At 52.2% G+C, this 18,239-nt stretch overlaps 1 protein-coding gene across 2 annotated transcripts; it reads left to right on the top strand.

The window, feature by feature from the left end:
* Positions 1-189: 189 nt before the first annotated feature.
* Positions 190-18,008, top strand: LOC144726394 (uncharacterized). Of its 2 annotated transcripts, none has more exons than XM_078605066.1 (9): positions 190-498; positions 8,657-8,774; positions 11,960-12,247; positions 14,042-14,287; positions 14,541-14,670; positions 15,300-15,424; positions 15,904-16,068; positions 17,203-17,410; positions 17,896-18,008. In XM_078605066.1, exons 2-9 carry the CDS (start codon positions 8,669-8,671, stop codon positions 17,921-17,923), a joined length of 1,296 nt encoding a protein of 431 aa, XP_078461192.1. In that variant the 5' UTR covers positions 190-498; positions 8,657-8,668; the 3' UTR covers positions 17,924-18,008. The 2 variants fall into 2 exon arrangements, with proteins under 2 accessions (XP_078461192.1, XP_078461193.1); XM_078605067.1 differs by having other exon boundaries at positions 8,652-8,774.
* Positions 18,009-18,239: the final 231 nt, after the last annotated feature.

Genomic DNA, 18,239 nt, shown 5'->3' with positions numbered 1-18,239 from the left:
TCTCCCTCGCTCCATCTCCCTCCACCACGTCCTCCCATCTCTATCCATTCTCTCGCTCCCTCCTTCCCCTGCCTCCCTCCCTCCTTACCCCCCCCCCCAACTCTTCCTCCCACATCCCCTCCCTCCCTCCCTCCATACCCCCCCAACTCCTCCTCCCACATCCCCTCCCTCCATCCCTCCGCCGTGAGTGAGCTTCTCAGACGCCGGTAAGCCGCTAGGCACACTTACCACCCCCGCCGTCGGCATCATCACCCACCATCACTCATCATCGCCCACCATCACCCATCATCGCCATAGTAGCCCGCCCCCTCGAATCCCTATTAAACCCCGCGGGAGTAGCGCGGGCAGGCACACGCTGAGGGGGGTGGGAGCTGAGAGGGAGAGAGGGGAGATAAGAGGTTAAGGGAGATCAAGAGACAGAGGAGGGGAGAGAGAGGGAGAGAGAACTCTGCTTGACGCTTACCTGCCCCGCGGGGAACGGCTCTGGAACTCGCACAGGTAAGCCGCAGGTGAACTACCTATGTGTGTGTGCCTCTCTCTGTATGTGTACATGTGTGTGTGTGCCTCTCTCTGTATGTGTACATGTGTGTGTGTGCCTCTCTCTGTATGTGTACATGTGTGCGTGTGCCTCTCTCTGTATGTGTACATGTGTGTGTGTGCCTCTCTCTCTCTCTGTATGTGTACATGTGTGCGTGTGTCTCTCTCTCTCTGTGTGTGTACATGTGTGTGTGTGCCTCTCTCTGTATGTGTACATGTGTGTGTGTGCCTCTCTCTGTATGTGTACATGTGTGCGTGTGCCTCTCTCTGTATGTGTACATGTGTGCGTGTGTCTCTCTCTCTCTCTGTGTGTACATGTGTGTGTGTGCCTCTCTCTGTATGTGTACATGTGTGTGTGTGCCTCTCTCTGTATGTGTACATGTGTGCGTGTGCCTCTCTCTGTATGTGTACATGTGTGTGTGTACCTCTCTCTCTCTCTATATGTGTACATGTGTGTGTGCCTCTCTCTCTCTCTGTATGTGTACATGTGTGTGTGTGCCTCTCTCTGTATGTGTACATGTGTGTGTGTGCCTCTCTCTCTCTCTGTATGTGTACATGTGTGTGTGTGCCTCTCTCTGTATGTGTACATGTGTGTGTGTGCCTCTCTCTCTCTCTGTGTGTGTACATGTGTGTGTGTGTGCCTCTCTCTGTATGTGTACATGTGTGTGTGTGCCTCTCTCTGTATGTGTACATGTGTGCGTGTGCCTCTCTCTGTATGTGTACATGTGTGTGTGTGCCTCTCTCTCTCTCTGTATGTGTACATGTGTGTGTGTGCCTCTCTCTGTATGTGTACATGTGTGTGTGTGCCTCTCTCTCTCTCTGTATGTGTACATGTGTGTGTGTGCCTCTCTCTGTATGTGTACATGTGTGTGTGTGACTCTCTCTGTATGTGTACATGTGTGTGTGTGCCTCTCTCTCTCTCTGTATGTGTACATGTGTGTGTGTGCCTCTCTCTGTATGTGTACATGTGTGTGTGTGCCTCTCTCTCTCTCTGTATGTGTACATGTGTGTGTGTGCCTCTCTCTGTATGTGTACATGTGTGTGTGTGCCTCTCTCTCTCTCTGTATGTGTACATGTGTGTGTGTGTCTCTCTCTCTCTGTGTGTGTACATGTGTGCGTGTGCCTCTCTCTGTATGTGTACATGTGTGCGTGTGCCTCTCTCTGTATGTGTACATGTGTGCGTGTGTCTCTCTCTGTATGTGTACATGTGTGTGTGTGTCTCTCTCTGTATGTGTACATGTGTGTGTGTGTCTCTCTCTGTATGTGTACATGTGTGCGTGTGTGCCTCTCTCTGTATGTGTACATGTGTGCGTGTGTCTCTCTCTGTATGTGTACATGTGTGCGTGTGTCTCTCTCTGTATGTGTACATGTGTGCGTGTGTCTCTCTCTGTATGTGTACATGTGTGCGTGTGTCTCTCTCTGTATGTGTACATGTGTGCGTGTGTCTCTCTCTGTATGTGTACATGTGTGTGTGTGTCTCTCTCTGTATGTGTACATGTGTGCGTGTGTCTCTCTCTGTATGTGTACATGTGTGTGTGTGTCTCTCTCTCTCTGTATGTGTACATGTGTGCGTGTGCCTCTCTCTGTATGTGTACATGTGTGCGTGTGCCTCTCTCTGTATGTGTACATGTGTGCGTGTGTCTCTCTCTGTATGTGTACATGTGTGTGTGTGTCTCTCTCTGTATGTGTACATGTGTGTGTGTGTCTCTCTCTGTATGTGTACATGTGTGCGTGTGTGCCTCTCTCTGTATGTGTACATGTGTGCGTGTGTCTCTCTCTGTATGTGTACATGTGTGCGTGTGTCTCTCTCTGTATGTGTACATGTGTGCGTGTGTCTCTCTCTGTATGTGTACATGTGTGCGTGTGTCTCTCTCTGTATGTGTACATGTGTGCGTGTGTCTCTCTCTGTATGTGTACATGTGTGCGTGTGTCTCTCTCTGTATGTGTACATGTGTGCGTGTGTCTCTCTCTGTATGTGTACATGTGTGTGTGTGTCTCTCTCTGTATGTGTACATGTGTGTGTGTGTCTCTCTCTGTATGTGTACATGTGTGTGTGTGCCTCTCTCTGTATGTGTACATGTGTGCGTGTGTCTCTCTCTGTATGTGTACATGTGTGTGTGTGTCTCTCTCTGTATGTGTACATGTGTGCGTGTGTCTCTCTCTGTATGTGTACATGTGTGCGTGTGTCTCTCTCTGTATGTGTACATGTGTGTGTGTGTCTCTCTCTGTATGTGTACATGTGTGTGTGTGTCTCTCTCTGTATGTGTACATGTGTGCGTGTGTCTCTCTCTGTGTGTGTACATGTGTGTGTGTGCCTCTCTCTGTATGTGTACATGTGTGCGTGTGCCTCTCTCTGTATGTGTACATGTGTGCGTGTGTCTCTCTCTGTGTGTGTACATGTGTGTGTGTGTCTCTCTCTGTGTGTGTACATGTGTGCGTGTGTCTCTCTCTGTATGTGTACATGTGTGCGTGTGTCTCTCTCTGTGTGTGTACATGTGTGTGTGTGCCTCTCTCTGTATGTGTACATGTGTGCGTGTGTCTCTCTCTGTATGTGTACATGTGTGTGTGTGTCTCTCTCTGTGTGTGTACATGTGTGCGTGTGTCTCTCTCTGTATGTGTACATGTGTGTGTGTGTCTCTCTCTGTGTGTGTACATGTGTGCGTGTGTCTCTCTCTGTGTGTGTACATGTGTGTGTGTGTCTCTCTCTGTATGTGTACATGTGTGCGTGTGTCTCTCTCTGTGTGTGTACATGTGTGCGTGTGCCTCTCTCTGTATGTGTACATGTGTGCGTGTGTCTCTCTCTGTATGTGTACATGTGTGTGTGTGTCTCTCTCTGTATGTGTACATGTGTGCGTGTGTCTCTCTCTGTGTGTGTACATGTGTGCGTGTGCCTCTCTCTGTATGTGTACATGTGTGCGTGTGTCTCTCTCTGTATGTGTACATGTGTGTGTGTGTCTCTCTCTGTATGTGTACATGTGTGTGTGTGTCTCTCTCTGTATGTGTACATGTGTGCGTGTGCCTCTCTCTGTATGTGTACATGTGTGTGTGTGTCTCTCTCTGTGTGTGTACATGTGTGTGTGTGTCTCTCTCTGTATGTGTACATGTGTGTGTGTGCCTCTCTCTGTATGTGTACATGTGTGCGTGTGCCTCTCTCTGTGTGTGTACATGTGTGTGTGTGCCTCTCTCTGTATGTGTACATGTGTGTGTGTGTCTCTCTCTGTATGTGTACATGTGTGTGTGTGTCTCTCTCTGTATGTGTACATGTGTGTGTGTGTCTCTCTCTGTATGTGTACATGTGTGCGTGTGTCTCTCTCTGTATGTGTACATGTGTGCGTGTGCCTCTCTCTGTATGTGTACATGTGTGCGTGTGCCTCTCTCTGTATGTGTACATGTGTGCGTGTGTCTCTCTCTGTATGTGTACATGTGTGCGTGTGTCTCTCTCTGTATGTGTACATGTGTGCGTGTGTCTCTCTCTGTATGTGTACATGTGTGCGTGTGCCTCTCTCTGTATGTGTACATGTGTGTGTGTGTCTCTCTCTATATGTGTACATGTGTGTGTGTGTCTCTCTCTGTATGTGTACATGTGTGTGTGTGTCTCTCTCTGTATGTGTACATGTGTGTGTGTGTCTCTCTCTGTATGTGTACATGTGTGCGTGTGCCTCTCTCTGTATGTGTACATGTGTGCGTGTGTCTCTCTCTGTATGTGTACATGTGTGTGTGTGTCTCTCTCTGTATGTGTACATGTGTGCGTGTGCCTCTCTCTGTATGTGTACATGTGTGCGTGTGCCTCTCTCTGTATGTGTACATGTGTGTGTGTGCCTCTCTCTCTCTCTGTATGTGTACATGTGTGTGCGTGTGTCTCTCTCTGTATGTGTACATGTGTGCGTGTGTCTCTCTCTGTATGTGTACATGTGTGCGTGTGTCTCTCTCTGTGTGTGTACATGTGTGTGTGTGTCTCTCTCTGTATGTGTACATGTGTGCGTGTGTGTCTCTCTCTGTATGTGTACATGTGTGTGTGTGTCTCTCTCTGTGTGTGTACATGTGTGCGTGTGTCTCTCTCTGTATGTGTACATGTGTGCGTGTGTGTCTCTCTCTGTATGTGTACATGTGTGCGTGTGCCTCTCTCTGTATGTGTACATGTGTGTGTGTGTCTCTCTCTGTATGTGTACATGTGTGCGTGTGTCTCTCTCTGTATGTGTACATGTGTGCGTGTGTCTCTCTCTGTGTGTGTACATGTGTGCGTGTGTGCCTCTCTCTGTATGTGTACATGTGTGCGTGTGTCTCTCTCTGTATGTGTACATGTGTGCGTGTGTCTCTCTCTGTATGTGTACATGTGTGTGTGTGTCTCTCTCTGTATGTGTACATGTGTGCGTGTGCCTCTCTCTGTATGTGTACATGTGTGTGTGTGTGTGCCTCTCTCTGTATGTGTACATGTGTGTGTGTGTCTCTCTCTGTATGTGTACATGTGTGCGTGTGTCTCTCTCTGTATGTGTACATGTGTGTGTGTGTCTCTCTCTGTATGTGTACATGTGTGCGTGTGTCTCTCTCTGTATGTGTACATGTGTGTGTGTGTCTCTCTCTGTATGTGTACATGTGTGTGTGTGTGTGCCTCTCTCTGTATGTGTACATGTGTGTGTGTGTGTGCCTCTCTCTGTATGTGTACATGTGTGTGTGTGTGTGCCTCTCTCTGTATGTGTACATGTGTGTGTGTGTGTGCCTCTCTCTGTATGTGTACATGTGTGTGTGTGTGTGCCTCTCTCTGTATGTGTACATGTGTGTGTGTGTGTGCCTCTCTCTGTATGTGTACATGTGTGTGTGCTTGAGAGGGTAGGAGAGCAGTGGCGCAGTGGTTAGCGCGATCGGATATACGAAACCGACGACCTAATTTCAGTTGCCGGCAGCGGCTAATATCACCAGTGAATTATATCTGAATCGGTTTCCGGACCTCACCTAGATCGACTGGGCCTTAAATTAGTACCCGCTGCTTGGCGAGGCCACACCAACCCACTCGCGCGGTGGGCTTTGCACGGCCTGAACCGGTGCTCACACGACACTTGACCCAAAAAGACTGCCAAGGCTACACGGGGGGCCTTTGTCTTTGTACCAGTAGCCGGCAGTGGGGTTGGTCAGCTCTTTACTTGCTCCACTGGAGCCAGAGAGACGGTTCACTGGTGGGTATAGAATAGTTTTTGTTGCAACAAATAATTTATTTGGTGAGGCCGCCGCTGCGTTGGCAGTGGTTGCGCACAAGAACAAATAGCGCCCAAAAAAATGTCAACACCTTCGTCAATAATACCGTGGCCTGGAAATGCCGAACAAATATATAATAGGCGACGTTTCAGGCAATTATCCTTTCCTCGTAGGAAATGCAATTGGCCTTGACGTATGTAAGCGAAACAAATCAACTTCCTCGAGTTTTAACAACAACAAAAACACCGGTTTGCAATATCATAAGCTTAGATTCGACTCTCGATCAGGAGCACTTTTTGGTAGATTTCACTCGCCACTGGCGTTAGCCGTGGCCGGGAATCGAACTCGGGTTGCCCGGCGGGGTTCACATCGCTGTGCAGTGAAATAGATCGAGGCACCGCCATCACCGCACCTCCAACAACCTTTGTACGGATACAATTTCAAAAATAATTGCCACCGCCCATCACACTCTCGCAGTCTAGGTCGATAAAGTATTAACTACTTTGTGGGATGTCGACAGCAATGATCGTCCGTCTTTTTGATGCCCCCCGCCCCCCCCGCAATGAGAATTTGTAATTTCCATGAGGACCGCTCATGACTTCCACGGTGAATTTAGAATCAGCACGCGTTTAGAGAATTTGATGACCGCTATAAATTTCCACGTGGCGATAAGCCACTTGGTTGAGCTATCATTTGTGGCCAGGTCGCTTCTGAGATAGAGCTATACAGCTCGGTGGGACCTTACCTGATAAGATAAATAATAGTTGAATTGTTTAGTTAAATATATACGGCGACTAAAACATAGTTTAGTTTAAATTTAAAACGGACCACACGGTAGTCATGGAGGTGTTGGTAGCTAGACTCTGCTGCTGCTGATGATGATGATGATGATTCTCAAAGACGTCAAAACCGGTGCAGAGTTTCTCTTTGGTTTTTTCGGTAAAGTCACGTATAAAGATAAAATAATAAATTAAATAATAGCATACGACGTTTCGATTGCAACACAAGCAATCATCATCAGGTATAAATAGCTCTCTGTGCCTATGTGTTGCTCTCTCTCTATGTATCTTGGTGATATCTGTCTGCTTATATGTCTGTCTATAGTTTTCTGGTTAGATTTTTGTTGCTATTTCATTTATACCTGATGATGATTGCTTGTGTTGCAATCGGAACGTCGTATGCTAGTATTGAATTTATTATTATTTTTTTATACGTGACTTTACCGAAAGAACCAATGAGTATGTTTTGCAGTCACGAAAGCTCCAAATTAAGATCGGTGCAGAGTTTGTCCAGTTTCACGAATTTAGGACGTAGACGTCAGCGTTTAAACTACGTCGGGGGCTCCCGGTCTCGGCACATCTTGGAAGCTCCGCAGACGTTTGAGCCTTGGTCAGCACCTCGCACGGGAGACTGCCTGGGTATGAATGAGACCAGGTTCGGGGATGTCGGGGCTGCGAGGTGGTGCCAGGAGGTGGCAGTGCGGCAAGGGATTCTACAATCCATCTGTGCGGTGGTTTGTCTCCAGCCACTCTCGAGTTTTCTCTGAACCACACGAAGCCAAACATCTCATTCGTGGGGGGCTAGTGCCGGATTATCCTCGTAGCAAAAGTAGCTACATATGTAGCTACGGGCCTCGCACTTTCAAGGGTCCCGCGCTAAATTTTTCAAGCTATCAATTCCGGCTCAGTGATTCTGCACTTGCTCTATTACTATAGTACTATACCGCCTTCAACTTCAATGAACGACTGAGTGTTTAAGGTTAGCGATTTGTCGTAATATCTGGCTGTATAGCAAATGAAAAAATATAATTACTTTACTGTACAAGTTAAAAATGTGTTTTAATATGTCTACGTTATTATATTTAGGGCCCCATTAACATATGCTACAGGATCCGCACTAGCTTCATCCGGCACTGGTGGGGGGGGGGGGTGACCAAACATCGCAGTGGGGTAGGGATCCTGCTACTGCTGCTGCTGCAAAACACTCATCCTTGAGAACCAGTGAGGCTTTCCTGGTAAGACAACGAGCGTGACTGTGCCACTATTATTGTAGTTGTTGAAAAAGAGAGAGACGCCGATCCTGCCGTGGTTGTCCATGGTAATCGCACTGGACTTGGTGCTCCAGAGGTCACCGGTTCGATCTCTAGGCGCGGCGGGTAAAAACGGACGAGTTTCTCAAATTTCCCTTCCAACCGGTAGTATAAACGTGTATGCCACGGTTAAGTCGGTCGGCAGGTAGCGTGCGGTGGGGTAAAGTGTGGGTGCTCGTACACTCTTGCAATAGGTCTGGCGAGGGTGGGAGTGCAGGTTAAACATTCCCTCTCGTGGAGAAGAGGTTTTCACCTTTTTTCTGGCAACAAAACAGGTGTTAAGATGTTAAAACACCAAACTGAAACATACTCTTTGGTTCTTTCGGTAAAGTCACGTTTGGTATAAAATAAAATAAATCACGACGTTTCGGGCGCAACACAAGCGTCCGTCATCATACCGACGTGACTTTACCGAAAGAACCAAAGAGCATGGATTCCTGCAGTCACGAAAGCTTCAAATCAATACCAAACTGAAACCTTTTACAAGGTTTCATGTCTGCATTAACCACATATACTAGTGGTCAGAACGCAAACAAAAAACATACTCTGACCGTATATGCATTGTCCTTGAAACTGATTGGTCCACACCAGAGACAGCTTTCTTTCGAGCCTAGTATCGAGCGGAAGTCTTTCCGCCAGCAGTGACGTGAGCGAGCAGTTGCAGGGCCGCGCCTTTGCCTGTTACGGACCGAGAGATGGTGCCGATGATGATGACGACGACGACGACGACAAATTTATCCGGGTTGCGTAAAGAATGTTGTCACGATGCCGTTGGCTACGTAAACGGCGCGAGCGAGGTTCAACTTGCATGCGTACGTGTGTACGTGTGATGAAGCGCAGGCCACGTGAGACATGGCTCCCCTCTCAATCCTGGGGGGAGCTCAGCGGCTCCCCTTCCATCTCCTCCTGCTCCTCGTCTTCGCGACTTGGACGGGGCCTCGAGTCAAGGCTCAACAGGGTGAGTATTGGAGTAAGGGGGGGGGGGGTCCCACAGCCCTACCACCTACCCCCACCCCTACCACTGGGATATTTGCACAGGGTTGGTGTACGGTGATTTTTTCTGCAATATTTTGCTGTCTTTTCTTGGATTTTCTGTTTGCACACAGTCACTATAAGATGTTTTCTTGTTCATGTTTTTTGTTTGTTGCGGTTGCACCCGATTCAAGAGCCGAATGGCTCACAGGGCTATACCTAATAAATTAACTTTGAACTTTTAAACTTACCCCACCCGACAGCTTTGCTGTCAACCCACACGGTTTACCGCGTGTTCTTCTACAGGGAAATTGAGTTTTCAGGTCCGTACGGCGTAGAGCCGTTTCAATACGGGCACATTAAAGAAAATGTGCCCATTAGTTTGTGTTTCTACCTTGTGATGGGACTTTGTAGGATGAACGTTGAGATTTTATAACGGGGGCACGGGGTGACCAATAAGGTCTGACTTTGTCTGTAATAAGGTAGGAGGCACTGCTAAGGGGTTGAGAGGTATGGGACAGCCAAACTCGCTGCACGCGCCGGATGATTGCGACACCATTGTCACGGTTTAATGTAATCGGCGCTCTCGCTCTCTCTCTCGCCATCTCCACGTCACGAGGGAAGTGCTTAACGCATTAAGACGTCCCGCTAATAAACCCGGAATGTTTATTCATTATTATTTTATTTAATACCGCGGGATTAAACGCCGGGCATGAACGCCACGAGTTGCTCGGTTCGCCGAAAAAAACTTTTTTCGTGGTGGGTTTGTTCTGGGGGATGGTTTGTTTGTAAGCGTCTCGCACGAAGACGTGGAGGTAACGTTAGAGCAGCACATAGACAAAACACATTCCTCCTGCGGAGGGAGCTGGTAGGAACGTTAGGTTGCTCGGTCAATGGCCAGCGTCAACGGCGGCGTGGTGTATTCCGCAAATATGCCCGACTGTGAGGGCGGGCACAAGCCGGCGTGAGTAGGTTAAACGTTGAGTTTTATAAGGGCACCACGGGGTGACCAGCCCCTCCCCACCCTCCCCACCTTCCCCACCCTCCCCACCCAGCCCCACCCTCCCCACCTTCCCCTCCCCACCCTCCCCACCCAGCCCCACCCTCCCCACCTTCCCCTCGCCACCCAGCCCCTCCCTGCACGACGGACGGACACAATAATCCCCTGTGGGCTGGTGTAACCAGGAGGTTCCTACCAGTATAATGTTGTCGGTGACTCCCTTCGCGTGCACGTCGAGGAAGACGACAGCCGGACCTCAGCTCGCAGTGGGGATGGTTTAATGTTGCATTTGTACGTGTTTGGGTGATTTGTTTACCTTAATTGTTCTTTGCATTCCTATCGTTTAAAAAAATCGTTTATTGTTGTAACGTTCTTAGCCACCCCGACTGGACATCTGTGAAAAAGAGCTTCATAGCTCATCGGATTCCTCCAGTAACGAATACATATTTTGAATTTTGATTCAGTACAGCAACAAAAATGTGGGACTCCACACCGTTCTGTCTGTACGGGATAGAGTGTTTCCCCCTCACGCTTGGGTTTTCTCCTGGTGCTCCAGTGTCCTCTTCCCCACACGTACAAACAACTCGTTCATTGGTCGATAACACCCTGAAATGAGGACCGCAGAACTTGGGCAATTGTTGGTGCCGGCTGGCAGTTGCCGTTCCTGCTTGTCTGTGCCATCAGTCGTTCCTCTCTCTCTCCAATACGAGAGCGAGCGAATACTCTTGTCGTGTTACGCAACATGTCAAAACACCTTCTTGGTTCATTCGGTAAAGTCGGCCACAACGCAAGCAGCCGTCCTCAGGTGAAGAATGTTATTCACCTGAGGACGGCTGCTTGCGTTGTGGCCGAAACGTCGTGAGAATTATTTTATTATGTTTTATTTTTATTATTTTATTACTTCCCTTCTACGTGACTTTACCGAAAGAACCAAGAAGATGAATCCCTGCAGTCACGAAAGCTTTAAATCGAAAAATGTCAAAACACTCCCATTATCATCGTGCTGTTGTCAAACCTCGAAAGTATTCTTGGTTCTTTCAGTTAAGTCACGTAGATAAAAATAAATAAATAAAAAATTGAAAATAATTTAAGCAAAAAACTACAATAAAAAGAATGCAAATAAAAATAGTAAAATATAATTAAATGTGTATTCTTTATTTTTATTGTGGTTTTTTGCGTTTATTATTTGCAGTAACATTTTTATTAGAATTTTTAAAATTTGTATTTTTTTTTTTAATCTACGTGACTTTACCGAAAGAACCAAGAATACGAATTCCTGCAGTCACGAAAGTTTTAAGTCAAAATTTAAACCCCCAAAGTTTTCAAACGTGTGGCGGCCCTCACACTCATGGTGTCTTATTGGCGAAAGTGCCCTCCTCCCCCCCCTTATTATATTTATTTATGATCAGTTCCCTCTGCTGCATCGTCATCATCAGGGGTACAACGGGATCACCACGGATCACTCTGAGATTACCCCTGAGCTTGTGTGGGTTACCGTGGGATTATCCGTGGGTTACTCCGGCAGTTACCCCTCGATTATTCTGGGGATTACCCCAGGATTACTCTGTGATTGTTCGTGCTGCGGGATTACTCAGTGGTCGCGTGAATTCGAGATCACGCGTTCAGAGCCGCGTGCCAGGTGAACGGCGCGTGCTGTTCCAGGTGATGTGTATCACATGAACCTGTGATGTACCTGCGATGTTCAATGTAATGTGCCACGTGAGGTCCCTGTGATGTTCTCGGACCGAGGACCTACACCACATGACTGGATCTGTGACGTTCTACGCAATGTGCCACGTGATGTACCCTGTGGTGTGTACCACGTGATGTATCCACGGCGTTCGAGGACCGTCGGTAGTACACCACGTGACGTACCCGTGATGGACTGCCAGGGGCTGCACGTGTACACGTACACACACACGCTTACACACACACACACACGCTTACACACACACACGTGTACACACACACACGTGTACACACACGCGTACACACACACACACGTCTACACACACGTGCACAAGTTCAACATACATACATCCACGTGTACACACGTGTCACGTCAACCACGCGATTACAAAACACATCACCCCTCCCTCCCTCTATCCACCATCTCCTAATCCCCTCAACCCCTTCCTCCCTGCACGGCTTCCCAACCCGTGCTCCCGCAGATCCGTTCCGACGGCAATTCCAGCGCGTGCCGGACCACGCCCTGCGGGCCACTGCCGGCGCCCCGAGGGCGCACGTGCGAGGAGTCTCGACGGGGGAGTGCGCCCTCTTGTGCCTGTCGGAGCGTGGCTTCCACTGCGCCTCGTTCGACTGGAGCGGCGGCGGGGGGGCAGCAGGGGGGGCAGCAGGGGGGGCAGCAGGGGGGGCATGCGCCCTGCACGGAGAAGGGCTGAGCGGAGAGCACGGCCTCGAGGTGGCGGAGGGCACGGACCACTATTCGCGCGTGGAGGGTGGGTGCTGAGAAGACGCGGCACGCAGAGAGAGACGCGCGGAGATGGATAGGCACGCGGAGATACAGACGGGCAGTGAGACGGTGAAATGTGTGGAGATAGACATGCAGAGGCACGGGTGCTCATTTGCGGCTGAGTTAACCCAGGAAAAGTCCAGGGCCGTTTCAAATATTCGTCACCGAGATTGGCCGCGAGAGCGAACTGGGGTCACCGGGTTGATAGCACCACACTGCCCCTCCCCGCACAGACACAGACACAAAGATCTCCTTGGCAATGAGTGGAGTAGCCTAGTGAGTGCCGATAAAAATTTCATGGTAACACAACACGAAGACAAAGGCGCCACCCCGCCGCGTAGCCTCTCTACCAGACCGTTGGGGCAAGTGCCCTAAAAGCGTCCCCCACACCGCTTGTGACAGGCTAGGTGCACCTTGAGACAACGTCAAGTGTCGAAGACTTGCTGCTGGCAGGGGGACATGGGGCAGACACAGGTGTTATGGGTAAACTGAGATGACTGGCAGATGCACAACCTGGCGCCGTCTGGCTGTGTTTTAGCCGCCCCCCGCTCTTGCTCGTTGTTGTGAGCGTCGCTCATCTGCCCTCCGTCCTAAGCCTCTACACAGAGACAAAGATCCCCCGTATAGCCTGTGCTGTTAGCGAGCACTTACGAAGGCTGGAACGGCACACGAGGGGGTGGGTAGCCAGCACCACGCCCGACCGCCTTTGTCACCCCAGTGGTGATGTATACACACTGCACCAGGTACTCATTAGAGACTGAATCTACCTAGGGGAGGCCCAAGACCGGTTCAGATAGTCTCAACAGACTGTTACGGCAAGTGCTGTTCTCGAGTAACATCTATGATGGCCGGAACGGCACACGAGGGGGTGGGGTGGCCAGCACCACGCCCGGGCGCCTTTGTCTCCCCAGTGGCGACGTTATTACAAACCACACCGGGCACTCATTTGGGGTTGAGTGGACCTAGTTGAGGCCCAGGACCAGTTCAGGCAGCAGCAATGCTTTTTTTTTCGCGTGCCACAGACCGCAACCACGATCCAACCTCTGTATGGGCCCAGCAGCGTTCCGGAAACCATCGAGCGATGAAGGAATGAAACCTCGCTCACAGCGATCAACAACGCAGCCCTCCTCCTTCTGGATTTGAAGCTTTCGTGACTGCAGGAATCCCCCCTCTTTGGTTCTTTCGGTAAAGTCACGTGGGTAGAAGAAGAATAATAATAATATAAGAAGAATAATAATAGATCACGACGTTTTGATTGCAACACAAGCGATCGTCATCAGGTGGGACAACCACAGCAAGAAAATAAACTGCTGAAGTAGGCGAGGGAGCTGCACGTGGCACGAGGTTATAGACGCCTCGGCGGTAGGGGGGGAGAGAGCAGAGGTCGCAACCGGGTACCCAATACCCGTACCCTGCCCGATGCCCGGCTACCCGTACCCGGCCGGGTACGGGTACGGGTAGCCGTTTGCGACCCTGGTGCGCCGGCTACGGGTACGGGTAGGCCGTGAGTCACTGGTGAGTAACCGTTTGTCACTCATTTCGGGTAGGGTACGGGTACGGGTAGGGAATCAAAACCCGTTTGCGACCTCTGGGAGAGAGAAGGGGGGGGGGGGGGAGAGAAGGGGGGGGGCAGAAAGTGGCAACACTGAGGCAGAGATCTGCTGAGAGACCCCGTAGCAGCACCCGAGTCACTGGGGGGGGGTGGGGAGAGATCTGCTGATCTCTCATTTTCTCCTCCTTCCCGACCCCCAATCTTTCCCTCCTCGTTCGGCGCGCGCAGAGGGCCCCCTCTCGCAGTTCCTTCCCTACGGGTTCGGCGCCATCCCCGGGCGCAACCACGCGGTGTTCGCCAACGTGAGCACGGCGGAGTGCGCCCTGCGCTGCCTGGACGAGGCGAGGTTCCGCTGCAACTCGTTCGACTTCGTGGTGGGGGCCAGGCTCTGCCAGCTCAGCAACTCCTTCGCGGCGCTCGTCGGCGGCATCCGCACCGACCTGGGCACCAACGTGATGCACTTCGAGCGCCTGAGTACGCGGGGGGGCGGGGCGGGGGGCACTGGGCTGAACACTGAGAGGTCACCGGTGGTCATTCAGTGGTAACTGGGTAAGCACCGAGTAGGTTACTTGGTGGTCACCGATTGACTTTCGGCGTCGCCACCGCCACCGCCAACTCCATCGCTGCGATCGTGACCGCCGTCGGCAAACAGCGTCGTCACCGCTCGGACCACCGTCATCAATCGGAAGTGGGGTCTGAGTGTGGATTTTGCTGCGTTTCCCTGCAGCCTCGCTGGAGCGCTCCTTCCTCGGCACGGCGGGAGCCTTCCTGGGCCACGGCTGGGTCCGCACCGTGCGCCAGATCGGGCCCTCGCGCTGCGCCATGCTGTGCCTGCGTGAGACAGCCTTCATCTGCCGGTACCACCACCATCATCATCATCAGCAACATGAGCAACATCGTGATCATCATCAGCAGCAGCAACAACGTCGTCATAATCATCATCAGCAGCAGCAGCATTATCAGCAACATTATTATCATCAGCAGCAGCATCATCAGCAACATTATCGTCATCAGCAACATCACCATCATCAGCAATATCATCATCAGCAGCATCATCAGCATCAGCAACATCATCATAATTAGCAACATTATCATCATCATCAGCATCAACATCATCAGCAACATTATCATCAGCAAAATCATAATCAGCGGCAGCAGCATCGTCAGCCACAGCGTCACGATCAAACAGACTCAGCAGCGGTAGCAGTAGAAGCGTCACTATTATCAGCAGCAGCATCAGCAGCAGCAGCAGCATCAGCAGCAGCAGCATCAGCAGCAGCAGCATCAGCAGCAACAGCTCTCGTTGTGGCCAGCAGCAGACATTCGGCGTCGAGCTCCTGGAAACACGCCGCTGCCATCGTGCGCGATAGAACAGTGCCGACGAGAAGGGGTCGCGAGCGATGCGTTGTTGTTGCTGCTGTGGTTGTTGTGGTTGTTTACGGGAGTGAGCGAACTAATCGGAGGGGTGGGGTGGGGGTGTGCGCAGGTCGTTTGACTACTCGCTGGCGACCCTCGAGTGCCACCTCAGCAGCCTGATGGAGAGCGACGTGGGGAGCCTCGTCACCAACATGAGCAGCCCCATCAACCACTTCGAGATGCGGCAGACGACGGGTGGGTACCGGTGGGGGAGGGGGGGGGGCGAGAGGGGGGGCGGGTGGGAGGGGGGCGAGAGGGGGAGGCGGGCAGGGGGTGGGGGGTGGGAGGGTTGGGGCGGGAGTGGGGGGACGAGAGGGGGGCGGGAGGGGGGGCGGGTGGGGGGCGGAAGGGGGGGGGGACGAGAGGGGGGGGGGCGGGAAGGGGGGCGGGAGGGGGGAGGGACGAGAGGGGGGGGCGGGTGGGGGACGAGAGGGGGGGGCCGGACGATCTGCAAAAAAAGAGCTTGAAAGCTCATCGGATTCTTCCAGTACGAATAAAATAAATAAATATTCTCATTTCTGGGGGTGGGGGGGGGGGGTCGACCTGGGGAGGCCCAGGACTGGTGCAGATAATCGTCACCGGTGTTGGCCGTGAGCGGGAATCGAACTCGGGTCGCGCAGCGCGCTAACCGCTACACCGCCGCTCCCCATATCCGCACACAACGCATCCCGCAGACTGCGGGGGCAGCTTCGAAGGCACCATGGGAACCCTGGCTTCGGTTCTGTGGCCACGCAACTACAGCGGGAGTCGAACCTGCGACTTCAAGGTCACCGTCCCGGAGGGGAAGATGGTCGCCCTCAACTTCACTCACTTCCAGCTGCACACGCGCGGCGGTGCCGGTCAGTGTGTGTGTGGGGCGGTGTGTGGCGGTGTGTGTGTGGGGCGGTGTGTATGTGTGTGTGTGACGGTGTGTATGTGTATGTGTGTGAAGCGGTGTGTGTGGTGTGTGTGTGGGGTAGTGTGTGTGTGGGGCGGTGTGTGTGTGCGTGGGGCGGTGTGTATGTGTGTGGGGCAGTGTGTGTGTGTGTGAAGCGGTGTGTGTGGTGTGTGTGTGGGGCAGTGTGTGTGTGTGTGTGACGGTGTGTATGTGTGTGTGTGTGGGGCGGTGTGTGTGTGTGTGTGTCAAGCGGTGTGTGCGTGTGTGTGACGGTGTGTATGTGTGTGTGTGTGGGGCAGTGTGTGTGTGGGGCGGTGTGTGTGTGCGTGGGGCGGTGTGTGTGTGTGTGGGGCGGTGTGTGTGTGACGGTGTGTATGTGTGCGTGGGGCGGTGTGTGTGTGTGTGGGGCGGTGTGTGTGTGTGGGGCGGTGTGTGTGTGTGTGTGTCAAGCGGTGTGTGCGTGTGTGTGACGGTGTGTATGTGTGTGTGTGGGGCAGTGTGTGTGTGGAGCAAGGTGCACATGGCCTGGCACAAGCGTCGTGGTGACGTCACCGCCACTTAGTGGCGAATGGCGGTTGTTGTTGTTGTGTGGAGCAGTGTGTGTGTGTGGCAGTGTGTGTGTGTCTGGATGTGTGTGTGTGAGGCGTTGTGTGTGTGTGTGAAGCGGTGTGTGTGGTGTGTGACGGTGTGTGTGTGTCTGGATGTGTGGTGTGTGACGGTGTGTGTGTGTAGAGGGTACAATGCCATAGGATGATTGTGGACTATCCATACCTCGGGTTTAACACGTACGCTTTCGCGACCAATATCATCCGTAATGTTCACGTGACAAGCCTTACTAGTTGGCTGAGTCGGGTGGTGGCGGGTTCTAACGAGGCACACTTATATATTTACGCAATCTAACCCCAAAAAACATTCCTTGCACTCTAGTGGTAGTGCCTTACGCCGGCAATCCCTCCGTCAAGCCAGCCGACAGCGGCGGCGTGCCCGTAGCGCGCCGAGAGCGCCTTGCGCTTGACCCAAGCCGTTGCGTCCTCGCAACGTTCACGGGCGCTCGCTAACACCACTTGCCCCCCCCCCTTCCCCTCGACCCCTCTAGGTGCGACGTGTGGCCCTGGGGCTGGGGGGGCTTGGGTGTCGGTGCGGGGGGGGGGCCGACCCGGCCGGCGGCGGCCCCCTCCTGGCTACGTGGTGCGGGAGCCGCCCCGGCGGGAGCCTCCTCACCTCGCCGTCGAGCGAGGTGGCGCTTCGCTTCGCCACGGACGGCACGGGCAGCGCGGCCGGCTTCCGAGCCTTCTACTCGTCGGGTACGAGTTCGGGTCCCGGGTGGGGGGGGGGGGGGGTCGGGGGGGGGATTCCGAGTTAGTTGGGGGGAGTGAGAGAGGGTGCGTGTGGGGCTTTAGTGCAGGTGGTCAGGGTCCGCTTCATCAGCAGCAACATCATCAGCAGCAGCAGCATCATCATCAGCAGCAACATCATCAGCAGCAGCAGCAGCAGCAGGAACCGCAGCACTGCCACCATCGCTACTGTCATCTTCGTCGTCGTCATTGCCACCACCACCAACACTGTCATTATCATCGCTGGTACCACCACCATCACCACCGCCATCATTATTACCACTACCACCATCATCATTGCCACCACCACCAAACACTATCAACATCATTTACTGCCACCACCACCACCATCATTACCACTACCACCAACATTATCATCCTCATCTACCGCTACCACCACAATCGTCATCGTCAGAGAACCACCGTAACCACCATGTCGTCACTGCCGCACGCAGACTGGCCGTGCAACGCGACGCTACGTGAGCCGGGGGTGTTTGCAACGCCGTGGTACCCGGCAACGCACCCCGCCAACCACCAGTGCACCTGGACCCTGCACGCACCGCCCGGATTCAGGGTACGAGCACGGGGACTCACACACACACCTGGGTGGACTCACACACACGCATCCATGTGAACAAACGCGACAACAATAACAACTTTCGATTTAAAGCTTTCGTGACCGCAGGGATTCATCTTCTTGGTTCTTTCGGTAAAGTCACGTAGAAGGGAAGTAATACAATAATAAAAATGAAACATAATAAAATAATTCTCTGCTTGCGTTGTGGCCGAAACGTCGTGA

This window comes from Lampetra planeri, chromosome 23 (genome assembly GCF_965212315.1).
Source record: "Lampetra planeri chromosome 23, kcLamPlan1.2.h2, whole genome shotgun sequence".
NCBI lineage: Eukaryota > Metazoa > Chordata > Hyperoartia > Petromyzontiformes > Petromyzontidae > Lampetra > Lampetra planeri.
Note: the sequence above shows the minus strand (reverse complement) of the source record. Positions and strands in the feature narration are given on the sequence as shown.

Coding starts and splice junctions, on each gene's coding strand:
- LOC144726394 (XM_078605066.1), top strand. CDS start 8,669: ATGGCTCCCCTCTCAATCCTGGGGGGAGCTCAGCGGCTCCCCTTCCAT. Junction 12,248..14,041: donor CCACTATTCGCGCGTGGAGG/GTGGGTGCTGAG, acceptor CGGCGCGCGCAG/AGGGCCCCCTCTCGCAGTTC. Junction 17,411..17,895: donor CCGAGCCTTCTACTCGTCGG/GTACGAGTTCGG, acceptor TGCCGCACGCAG/ACTGGCCGTGCAACGCGACG.